General features: G+C 38.6%; 1 protein-coding gene across 2 annotated transcripts in view; it reads left to right on the top strand.

The window, feature by feature from the left end:
- LOC149261003 (mitochondrial inner membrane magnesium transporter mrs2-like) overlaps positions 1 to 12831 on the top strand; it is a 472904-nt gene that overhangs the window by 96346 nt on the left and 363727 nt on the right. The window contains exon 1 of one of the 2 annotated variants that reach the window (XM_089421529.1): positions 4423 to 4988. The exons of the other annotated variant lie outside the window; for it this stretch is intronic. Coding sequence (XP_089277655.1) covers positions 4635 to 4988 — 354 coding nt within the window. The 5' untranslated portion in view covers positions 4423 to 4634. Of the gene's footprint in view, positions 1 to 4422; positions 4989 to 12831 lie in introns of those variants that run through there. 2 annotated transcript variants of the gene reach the window in all.

Here is a 12831-nt window from a genome sequence, read left to right as displayed (position 1 = left end):
CCTCTCTAGCGTCATTTTGAAGGTATTACAATTTTCTGGGGTCAAAAGAATTATGCCCTGTGGGAGATTTTGTTGGACATGCTGAATTTTTGACTCTAATTGTTTTTTTCCAATCCAAGAGAAACATAAATAAATTGGCTTGTGATCTGATTTCAAATCTCACAGCTGATCTCCAACCAAAACTTCTTCCATTTTCTCACACAAACCATGCGAGCAAATTACATAATCTACCACACTTGCTCCACTGTAAGTATTGCAAGTGAAATTGCCGGACTTTGCCCATCTAGTAAAGCCATTACAAATGACTAAATCAAAGGCCCCACATAGAGTAAGCAATTGTTCACCAAAGAGATTGCAGCCCTTGTCCTCTGAAATTCTTTTCCACTGATGATTACTTTCTTCTGTAAGCCAAATAGGGTCACAATCATCTTTACAACAAAGAATGCTAGCTTGCTCACTTGCAGTCCTAACATTGAAATCACTCACTATAAGGACTTCACCTAGCTGCGAATATGTTGCAATATCCGCTTTTAAAGCTGCAAATGGATCTTTGTGGTCAAGCCCTCTACCTTTGTAGATTTTTGAAACCTGTGGCGCAAAATAGCATGATGCAATTCTGATGTGGTTTTCATTTTCTGATATTTAAACAAATGAATTGCTTATTTGAGTCTTCTTTTTCTAACTGAATAAGACAACCTTCTTTCTCCCTTACTAAAAACCTTCTTTCTCCCTTACTAAAACCATGATACCCCTATGCCCTTTGCCATTCCCTATTGCCTTGTTCCACACTGCCATCTTCCAGTATCCTTTAAAAAAAGGTGTCTTGCACCCTTCATGCTCATGCGTTTCTATGAGGTAAATTATGTCTCTATTTTCCGCAATAGGCCCTAATCCAAGTCCTCGTCTCCATGGGTAACCTCTGCAGTTCCAACAAACTAATCTTAAGGAAACTTGGGTATGACTTGATTGCTATTTATTTTGACATGCAAGACTCACATTTGAGTCTTTGTCCGTGTTTTCCTATACCAACCTTGCTTTCTGATTTCCTGTTGAAGAGTTTGTTGCCTCTTCTTTATTACCATCTTGTTGCTTTGTTCTGCAAGGAGGTCCAAATTGTGCTATCATAACTTTGCCTTTATAAATCCATGCTCTCTTTCCTTCATCTCTTGTCGCCCTAACCTTAAAATTTCCTCCTTTCTTTCCTCCTGTTGTTTTACAGTTAAATCTTTTTCTAGGAAAAAACGAGAACCCCTCAAGAGATGTTTCTTGCTTAGAATAATATATTTATCACGCAAGCTAGGCATAATGACTTTTATGGGCTTCGCTCTCTCCACATTAAACTTACCGACCCTCTGTGCTTGACATATTTGTCTTTGCCATAACAATATAAATTTAAAATAAACATATTTTGAATGTCAATGCTAAAATTAGCCAAAAATTTCGTGTACTTCGGAATGTCCAACCCAGTCAACGGGACCATGCGAGAATAAAAAGTACTTAATTCACTGTACCGCTGTCAGGGGTTAAATTTGACGGGTGACCCTGCCCGTCAAGGAATTTTTTTATGACGTTTTTATTTTTAAACTGCCCATCATATGACTTTTAAAATGTATTTGTACAAGTTTCATCTGTGCTCTGTGAACTGGGTTGTTAAGAATAAAATCAAGGATAACATATTTTTTTAATGGATTATTTATTTATTTTTAAACTGCTTCAAAAAACTTTTCACAATTAATTTATAAATTGAACCATGCTAAAGTTGACTGGGCTGCCCCGTAGGGCCCAGAACAGGCATCTGAGATCTATCTCCTTGTATTGAATTTTAGGAATATCTTGCAGTTCTTATAGTCACTGGAGTCTCCAACCGGTATAGTTCACGTGGCAACATCCCCATGAATGCCTTGTACTGCAAATAGCCCTAAGCCATGGTCATCATTGAGTACCTGCGATTTCCACAGAGTCTCTGATATCATGTGGATCTTGCCGGATCATGCACCACGATGCACAATGTTGCATTAAATGAATCTGTTGATCATCCACCTCAACAGATGCCCAACGGAATGATATGCACGTCGTCTGCCTGATGATAATAATGGCTTCAACAAACCCAATTGAAATTTCAATTGTCAAACCAACTTCTGCCCTAATGCTATAATTATATCTCGTTTGCAAGGCCGTAGTTTATATGTTATAGGTTTTGTAGATTTGGTGTAATTTGTTCAGAATTTTATATATAGATTCGTTGAAATTATAATTTTAAGTTGCGAAATTTCCACCATCTAAATGACATAAGAGTTTTTCAATGCTGAAATTTATATATACACTCAATAACAATCTATATATACACTTTTTCAATGCTGAAATTTATATATACACTCAATAACAATCTATATATACACTCATTAACAAATTTTAAAACATAGAAATCAAAATTTACTGAAAACAATTTCACCAATTGCCACCAAAAACTCCAAAAAGTGATCAAACTCCTCCCAATGCATTTGCGTTACACAGATGTTTCTCATGCATAGGAAACTGCCCTTCTAGTATCCCTCCGTCAGGCCTTTCAAAGAACATGATTGGGTAGTCATAAATTTGTTGTGGTCCATATTAATTGTGGATGGGCATGTCACCTATTTGTTTCTTGAGAACATCAGTAATTGCTATCAAAAAATTGGAAGCGGTTTCTCCATCTCTCAAACCAAGAAACTATTTTTGGACAAAAAAACACATTTCTGGTGCCAGAAACATTTCCAGACCTAGAAAATTGTCCTTGAAACACTTTCAGGATGGCACAAACATCTTGGAAGTTTTCAATTGGTTTTGGAAACTGCTCAAGCTGTTTCTTACTAAATTTCCAGAAACAACTACAAACCACTGGCCGGTTTTTGTGATCTCATTCTTAATTATTATTTATAAAACATTAAGAAATTCACTTAGCCTAATCCTAAAATGGCTTACTAACCCTAACCCATCAAAATAACTTCCTTCTAGTTATTTTATTTGTTCTTAATACTCCAACAATAAAATCAGATATTTTAGAAATTAGAATCCTAAGAATTTCCTTAATAGAGCACTAGATGAAGCAACCTGAATCTAGATCTGGTGAGTTGGACGATTTCTGAATAGATTTCGCCGCTTCTGGTGGGAGGCCTAATGGCCGATATACTAATGGCAGAACCATCCCTGATATCTTGGGTCAAGAGCTGGGAGCAGAAGCATTTTCACCGCCGTACTTGGCACCATCTACTAGAGCCTAGAGGAGAGATTTTAGTGAAGGCAGGGGTTCTCTATGCATCAGGAGGTGGCGGAATACTTCAAGATACAGGGAAGCTTTTTGTAAGTAATGTGTATATTAGTAGCATAGATTCATCTAAACCAGTGTGTATATTAGTTGCATAGATTTATCTAAAACTAGATGACCCAGAGAGAATGCAATTTCTAGTAATGTGTGTATATGAGTTACATGGATTTATCTAAATCTAGATTAACTAGAGAGGATGCAATTTATAGACTACTTTTCATGTTCATTTAGTGTTACATTTAAGGTTTCAGTGACAATATTGCCATTGTACTAAAATATCAGGAAACCTCTAAAAAGAAATGAAAAACCTCACCTTGTAGCTCGGCTGGATCGTAAGCAGAGTCTGTGGTTCAATGGGAGAAATTGCCGATGAATGGGCAGATTCTCGCTCGCGCTAGCCACGATTCTCGCTCAAACAGCAGCCAAATACGCCAAACAGCAGCTCCAACGGATTCAAGCGGAGAAGGGGAGACTCGGAGAGCTTTTACCAAGATAAAGCTGGAAATATTTCAGTGGTCCGGGCGTATGATGGAATTTTCACTCGAGCCGGAGCGCAGCGCGGTGGACACCAATACCATCAACCAAATTTAATAAAGCCATTAACAGCTCTCAGTGGATTGTAAATGCAACAGGCTCAGAATTTATTTCAATTCGTGAAAGTTGGTGGACCGTGGACGCGTCACGCCAACTTACAACATACAGCGTACTACAGACTACAGTCACTTCATTCGTATAGGCTATTACCGACGGTCCGATCCCGATTCCCGACTTGCAAGCTGGAACTTGTATGTTAAATATATATATAATATATATATATATATATATATCAAAAAATTATTAAAAAAAAACTTAAAACTTTTCATTTACAAACCTGCCCGTCAAATTGACGGTTTTAAAAATTAATAGGCAGTTACGGTTGACGTGGATATTTGAAAGGTGAACGTATTTTACGTGTAAAATCGCTAAAAACGGGCAGACGGGCGTCAAATTTAACCCCTGACCGCTGTATTGTTTTAAAACTGATACAGTGACGTGTGACGATTTACCAACGCACACAGACCACGCACGACGGGCTTACAACTTATCAAAAAAACTCGGTGGTCATAACGAAATTTAAACCGGGTATAGCAAAAAGCAAATAAAAAGCTAAAACCCTACTAAAAGCACACTCATGTTCGTTGTTTTGCATGTGACGAAAGGAAGTGCAGATGCCCAATTATCGGGCACGCTCCTTTAAGAGTTGAACTCGATATTTCTATTTGGGCGGAGTTCGACATGAGATTTTCAGACTGGCCGTTTAATTCTCACCTTAAAACCCTCGCAGTTCATCATGCAAGCATTCAAGAAGTGCACCCCCGCGATCGGAATCCGAGGAGCTCAATTACTCCAGAGCTTTTTCATTTCAACTGGACGCCACAAGTTATCAGAGCATACAGGTCTGCTGGCAGACGCCCGTTTTCCTCTTTTCACAGGGCAAAATTTCAGTCAGAATAGTCTGAATGGCAAAGCGGAATCCGCTTGGCCGGGACGTTGTGGCAGAAGAAATATCAAAAATCATTTCGGTCCCATTTCTTTTGACGAGAAGACGTCGAATGTTAGTATGGAAGGAGGAAGTCAATACTCCGTTATTAGAATCGATGATTCTGGTAACTACCAGCCGATGCTTCTCAATATCACAGAGCTTGTATGTATCCTTACCCTAAAGCTTTCGACGTGAAATTTGAATGCATTGCACGGTTGGAGGCAGAAATTGCTAAGTATCTCGGCATTGTCCGGTAAAATTTTTCATTATTCTGATGCCAGAGCTATCATGCTGCTCCATCTATTTTAGCCATTGCCAAAGTTTAATGGTTTCCCATTTCTACTATTTTTGTAAATGCTTCTTTCAAACTCAACAAAAGCATTAAACTGGCCCGACGAAGTGGGGCACCATAACGTGCCTCAGTTTTGACCCTTTTGGAACATTCACATCGCTTTCTTTATTCATAGTTTTTTTAGAATTTCGAATCGTAATGATATGCATACATAATGAATGGGTGAAAATAGCGATGATAAGATAAGAGAATATCTTTTTCTATTATATAATATAATACAGAACTATGAGACAGAGATATAATACAGAACTATGATGTCTGAGATATTATGTCATATTCGCTATAAAATAGTTATCTAATATCTCCGATGACATTTTGTATACATTGTAAATGCCCCGTTATCTTGAGCTTAAATACGAGAATGACTAGCATACAAGCTGTAAATATCCTTTTTATCAGTCAGTGTGGTAGAGTTACCGTGATGTATTTTGTGCTGGGAATAATACAAATAAAATATGGCGGTTCAAGATAGCTGTAGAGAGCACTAAGGGGTTATGATTCTACAAGAGGGGAAGATGAAAAGGGGCCATGGAAAAGTATTCTTCTATTGCCGAGTGTTAGCCTAAGAACTAACATCTTTTACATTGTGTGCTCTAAATGGAACTTTTCTACCATCTTTGACTCAGAGTCAAATATAAATGCATGAAGAGGTTGATGGGGAAAGTCTACTTGACATAATCATGGAGCACGAGCAAAGTATAATCATTTGGGAAAGTAAAAGTCCTGCATTCCATTCTCCTACCTCATGGCGATTCATTCATCTTCTCACTATGATGAATTGATGATCTCCATCAAGCTTTCATCTCCCACGCCATATTCTCCATTGAAACTCTATGAATCCAAATCCGAAAGTGACCCAACCAACACTATGGTGAGTGTGTTGTGTATGGCAATGGAAGAGAGTCATGAAAGCAATGGGTTTGGTTGAATGAACTATAAGCCCTTAGGTTGGTTTCTTCACCTTAGTGGCTTCATGGCTCATCTTAGGAGTAGTATTTTTAGTGGATGCCTATTGTGGGGTGGTGAAGTGCTTGTATGCAACCATTTTCTTGGACCACCTTTGTTAAAAGATAAGTGTTCTATCTCTATGTTTCCATTTTGCGATTTAATTCTCTATTATGGATATGATGAATTTATGCATGTTGTGTGTGTTTGTGGATCTATGTAAAATGAAATGGGCTTGTGTTTACCATGATTTTAGTTATTTGATGCTTGATTATTCCGTTGCACATGAATATTGCATTCAAGAAATCATTCATACTATATAGGGCTTCTTTTGGAAGCCATATTTATTTTAACTGAGGAAGCAGGCTACCAATGGCTTGAAATACTAATGGTGTTCATGTGGGTTCTTGTTGTTGGCTATGAAATGAATGGATGAGGATGCCCCACACAAGTAGCCCATTTGTGTTGGTGAAATGATCCTCAATGAAAGACCATCAAACACAAGTACTTGGCCATTGAACAGAAGCACTTTTGTTCAGACAAAGTCACCTTGAACATCCACCTAATCCCAATGACTTATTCATGTCTTTAGGGATTTCAACCTTGGTGGGTGGCTTGACATGCCACTGCGATCTTTGTTGAATGACAACCCCATTGTCTCAATTTATATTATTGATATTGTGATTATATATGTGTGTGCCTATGTGCGTGTGTTTGGAGTTGACCAAACTTATAATTAAAAGTTAAAACCTTATTCCTTACTTATTATGCATTGTTGCTACTTTTGAATTTCACTAATATTTCAAGTGGTTGGTTCATAGTGGTTTAAGGGATCTTTTATCTTGTGAGTTACTCATGTCCCTACCTTGAGAGTTGAACTTGTGACCTTGTGGATACAAATTGTTGTTGCTAGAAGTAGACCATAGGTTTGTAGTAAAACTAAAGGGTAAAAATACACAAAGCTTTGAGAAAGATAATGCTCTCTCTTTTAGGTAGAATTAGGGAAGAATTAAGGTTTGGAATTTCTAGTTATGGCATGGAAAGTTAAGGTTGTTGGAAAATCAAAGGATTAGGTAGATAAGAGAGTTATTATTCAAAGAGAGAGGTGGTGTTTAAAAACATTGTTACAACACTTAAGCACCCGAAAGCATAGCTTAACATACATAGTAGTGTAAGAAACCAAAAGATTTTCCATACAAAGTACACTACATAACTTTTTCTTAGATCGACCCATAAGGCTTTCTCTTTATAGCACCAAGATGTAACTAGCTCCCTTGAAGGGGGGAGAACAAGGTCCACATAGGTTTGGTGAGGGCGCATAACAAACTCCTTGATTTCTGCAATGTTTTGCACACTAGTTGATTGCTTTTTTCTCTTATTCTACTAGTCGAATGCTTAGTCGATCAATCAATTAGTCCCTTAGTCAACAAATCGGTCAACCATTTAGTTAACTCTCTTAGTCTACTTTTGGTTGTCGATTGACTGTCTCTAGAAGACTTAGAGGTGTGATAAACCTTCATAGCATGTTGTTCCAAAAACACCGTATTAGTGCAACACTCTGGAGATTTAGGAGGTGAAATTACATCTGTACTTTTATGGCCCAAAATTTCACAGTCTTAGCTTTCAATAAAGGCTTTATAAATATATGAACAACTTGATTATCTATCTTGCAATAAGCAAGATTCACAACATTTTATTATACTAATGAGCATGAAGCTCCACATGCTTCACATCTTGTTGTGTGTAACTGGTATTTCACTTGCTTGTTACAATACACTGCAGTTGATGTCTCAACTGGAAAACACAGTTCTACCATGAGATGTCGAATCCATTTCGCCTCTGTGCTAGCATGAACTGCAATGTGGTATTTAGCTTTGGTGTTTGTAAAGAGACCAACTTCTATATTTTACAAGATTAGACCATGGGTCTGAAACCAAGATAAAACATATAGCTAGATGTAGACTTTCTACCATTTCCATCTCCAACCTAATCCGATTGACTGTTTGGTTCATTTTGTCACTGTGATACTTTATACCAAGCTGGTAAGTTCCCTTGATATAACGAACAATTTTCCTTGTGGCTTTAAGATGAATTTTTCATGAATTCTTCATCAATTGAGAAACCACACTGAAAATGAAGGAAATATTAGGTCAAATGTGAGTTCCCATAAACCATGTATCCTAGTAGATCCATCTCAAGGCCTCCAATCCTTTCTAGAATGAAGGGAATTGAGAGTAGGGACTAAAGGGATTGGGCATGGCCAACCATCAAATGGCCTAGGACACCACATATGTAAGCATCCACATGACCTATAGGGATATGGGAATTTGCACCCGTTTTTTGTTAGTTTTATGAACCCAACGCCTAACATTTAATTCCTAGTATAAAACTTATTGAGTAAACACACAACTAGGTTCCACACAAATTCAGCTAAAGCACAATTAAACAACCAATCTCATTCACATATGACACATATATCTGCCCAATCACAATTCTTCATTAATAAATTAATCTAAACCTACTTGGGCTCATGTCTTGGGATAATGGCCCAATTGAGGAGTTACATATATAACAATAAACCCGGAGTTATCCACTTGATTAGGCCATAGATCTATCCTTTATTCTTCCTCGGTTGATCTAGATCTGTCTCCTTCGCTGCTCCTTCCACCTTCCTTGGACTCGACACACTGGAGTATCACAGTCCTCCTCCTCCTGAGGCTAGTGCCGATGTATATTTTGTCTTCTCCCTCTCCCTAGCCTTGCTTTTATAACTTTACATTGAGCTAAATCCCTAACCTTAACCTTAATCTCAAAGCAATTGACGACCGAGATTAGATCTCGCCTGACTTAGGATCAACAACAAAGATTAAAACTTACTAAAGTAAATTACTTCACTTTTCCTAAATTACTTTTAGCTTAATAAGGCAACATATTAATATGTCATTTTTCCTAAGTTAGATGTAGGCTAAGTTACATCAACAACGTGCTCACACTTGAGCAAGTGATTTAAGGAGAATGTGAGTGACTTTTACATTCCTAGACACAAGGCTTGAGTAGAAGTACTTGCCCGAGCTACAAAAATCAACACTCCCTCTTAGTGAGGGAAATACTTCTGCCTCCTAGAACTTTCTTTGATCATGGACTTGTATCTGCTACCTTGGATGCTCCCTTTGAGCTGGAAAACTTCTCTGCCACTTGGCATGGAAAGATCCTTGAAGTCCAACTCCCCTTGGTGTTGTTCTTAGAAGCCTCCGGCTCCTGAACAACCTTCTTGACAAACTTGGAGGAATCTACTGGCTGCTACTCCCTACCTGAACTTGAAGGCTAACTCCCTCTGAGCTGCTCAGCCTTCAGAGCCTCTTGGTCCTTGTTCTCTGTCAAAACGATGTTTCTTGCCATTGCTTTTGTGCTAAGTCCTTCTAGCATGATTGTGGATTTGTCTTTGTCCTTTGAGACACCCACAAACTCTGCTATTAATCCCTTGATTAATACAGTCTTCTTCCCACCCTTCTAAGGGCCAACCTCTGCCAATCTTGCTGGCTACACTTTGCTAGTACTATCCTTCGTACTTGCTTTACTGGATGAACCTTGTTAACACTCCCAATCTGTCGTGGTAGATCCCTTGCCTAATGACTCCTTGTTGGTCACTGCATCACATAGTTACTCGATCATGCCCATCGTGGCATCCCGATCACGGCATGATCCTTTACACCTTCTCTGCAGTCAAACCCTCAAAGGCCCTGACTTTTCCACATGCAACAACACTTTGTAGCAACTCCATGCGACTTGTGCACTATTGCACCCACGTGCCCAACTGCTTTCTCTTGTGGCGCACGTGGCCTTGCCATCCTCTACTTCCACCTTGCTGCGTAAACCCTTGTGTTTGTGCTACTACTGCCTCTTTCTGGTATGCTCTTGTTGTTGGTCTGACAACCCATGGTTGTCGACCAAAATCCGGCTTGGCCCCTTCACGGCTCACTCAAACACCCCGATCTCTGCAGCTGCGGTTGTCCCTGTTGTTAATTGAATTGTGGATCCCTTGCTGGATATCTACAACCTTTTCTCGTGCGTTTCCTGAGCTCCTAGCAACTATTGCCGCTGTTTCTCTATGCGTGGGCTTGCCCATGGCTTTCCTAGTTTGCCTCCACGCTACTGTTCCGTGCCTGCAACGACTGACTACTCTCCATGATGACGTCTTATATTGTTCTTCCGCCATTGACAGTTCTGTGATTTCCCTCGACCTCCACCATGTTTTGATTGTGCTACTCCTCGGCTTGACGACGCCACAACCTTAACTTGCTATTGGTTGGTCACTGCTCTACTCATGTCTCCTCGCACGGTGCTGGATTCTCCGTAGCCTGCGGCCTAGTGACCCCGCTCTTGCTGTTGCTGATTACAATTTCATGTCGCAACTTGCCGCTCACTATTGAATTCGGCTGTGACTCGATCTTCTCTTCATGCGTTTTTTTTTCTTTTTCTTTAATCCACGCATCATGTCCCTCTGATTGTCATTCCCTTGTGCATATTGTTGCCTGATTCACCCCTACACTGGGTTCTTTTGTCGATGGCTAATCCTATTAGCCGAGGTGATAGTGCTCTCAACCAACGACAGGGTGGGCTATCAATCTTGTCGGCCACCGAATTGACACCCCCAAACTCCCTTATTTTAGTTATTTATTTTTATTAATTATTCCCCTTAAAAGAAAAAATTTCCACCCTTCTAATACTTTTTCGCTTGTACAATCGTGGCCGAACTTGGCCTTGATGATCCAGTACGAACACGACACATGCGATTTCAAGATCGGTTTACTTCAGAGTTCCAACTCTGATACCATGTTAGTTTTGTGAACGCAACACTTGGCATTTAATTCCTAGTATATAACTTACTAAATTAACACACCACTAGGTTCTAACAAATTCAACGAAAGCACAATTACACAACCAATCTCAATCACACGTGGTACATATTTCTGCCCAATCAACAGTTCTTCATTAATAAATTAATTTGAACCTGCTTGGGCTCCCGTCCTGGGATAATGACCCAACTGAGGAATTAAATATAAAACAATAAACCCGGAGTTATCCACCTGATCAAGCCCTAGATTTTTCCTTCAATCTTCCTCAGTTGATCTGGATCTGTCTCCCTTGCTGCTACTTGCACCTTCCTTGGACTTGGCACATTGGAGTATCGCACTCCTCCTCCTCTTAAGGCTAGTGCTGCTGTATAGTGTGCTACCCCAAATCAACATCTTTTAGCCTTGCTTTTATAACTTTACAGTGAGCTAAATCCCTAACCCTAATCTCAAAGTGATTGACGACCAAGATTAGATCTCGCTTCACTTAAAATCAACTACTAAGATTGAAACTTATTCATGAAAGTAAATTACTTTACTTTTCCTAAGTTTCCTGTAGCTCCATAAGCCAACAAATTAATATGTTGTTTTTCCTAAGTTAGACCTAGACTAAGTTACATTAGCAACTTGCTCACACTTGAGCAAGTGATCTAGGAGAGTGTGGGTGACTTCTGCATGCCTAGACACAAGGCTTGTGCAAAAGTACCTGCCCAAGCTACACAAATCAAAATTTTTGGTCTTATAGTGGTGTTGTCCATGAAAAAATGTTAGAGTACCTACTAGTTGGTAAGAATGCTTGCCCGAGCTACACAAATCAACATTTTTGGTCTTATAGTGGTGTTGTCCATGAAACATGTTGAGTACCTCCTAGGTGGTAACAATACACCATCTTGATTGATCATTTATAATGCTTTTAATTATAGAGGAAAGAGATAAAGAGAAAATTTTTACATTAATATCAACAAATGGCCCAGTTAGGTCAATTGGAGTTGAAAGCAAATCAAGTGAGAATGGCTTGTAGGAATACCTATACATAAATATTAAATAATATATGCGATATCAACTTTAGATTGGGTTGGTGTTGAAATTAAACTGATTATGAAGCTGTGCTAACTTATTGCAGGCTACAATAAATAAGTAGAAGGGCAGATGACATTATGCATTAGTGAAGTTTTTATTGCTTCACTGATTTGATTCCTCTTTCTTCCAATATGCTCTCTTAGAAAAAAACCTTTGAAAATAAGGAAGTTCCCATATTCATCCGTTCTTGTTGATTGTGACTTCCCTAAAACAATTAGAATTATATATATATATATATATATATATATATTTATATATATATATCTATATATATATACAATCAACTAGTGAGTTCCAAAAACTTAAAACGTAGATCTAAATTTCATTCCAATACTATGTGTCTAATATTGATTAATTTAAGTAGAAAAAGTGGCAAAAATATCTTTGATTTTTCTTAGGTGGTTGCGAAAATGTCTTTGGAGATTTAGGTTCTTGGGCTGGTCTTCTGTGTCTTCCATGTGGCTTTTTTTCTTCCATGAAAATCAAGGGTCGGTGTTTGGAAACATCATCCATAAGGATTTCCAAACGCACATGGCTCTCGAATTCCTCTTGTTCTTGTTTTGATACTCTAAACTCTTGGTTTACATAACAGAGTAAATGTTTTTCAACAAGGCAATTGCTATTTCTTGTAAGTCGGCCTGACATAAGGCATTTTGCTTATCTCAGTCCTTGAGGTGTTGTCCAAACAAACATTGAGGATATTCACGTTTTGAGAAACCATGCTCGATGAGCTTACTCCTTGGCCTTGTGTTAAATATTACACTAGTATTGAATG

The sequence above is a fragment of the Pinus tabuliformis genome, chromosome 6, assembly GCF_031772625.1.
Source record: "Pinus tabuliformis cultivar Carrire ecotype Pingquan chromosome 6, CPIR1, whole genome shotgun sequence".
Taxonomy (NCBI): Eukaryota; Viridiplantae; Streptophyta; class Pinopsida; order Pinales; family Pinaceae; genus Pinus; species Pinus tabuliformis.
This window is presented reverse-complemented; position numbering and strand designations above follow the sequence as displayed.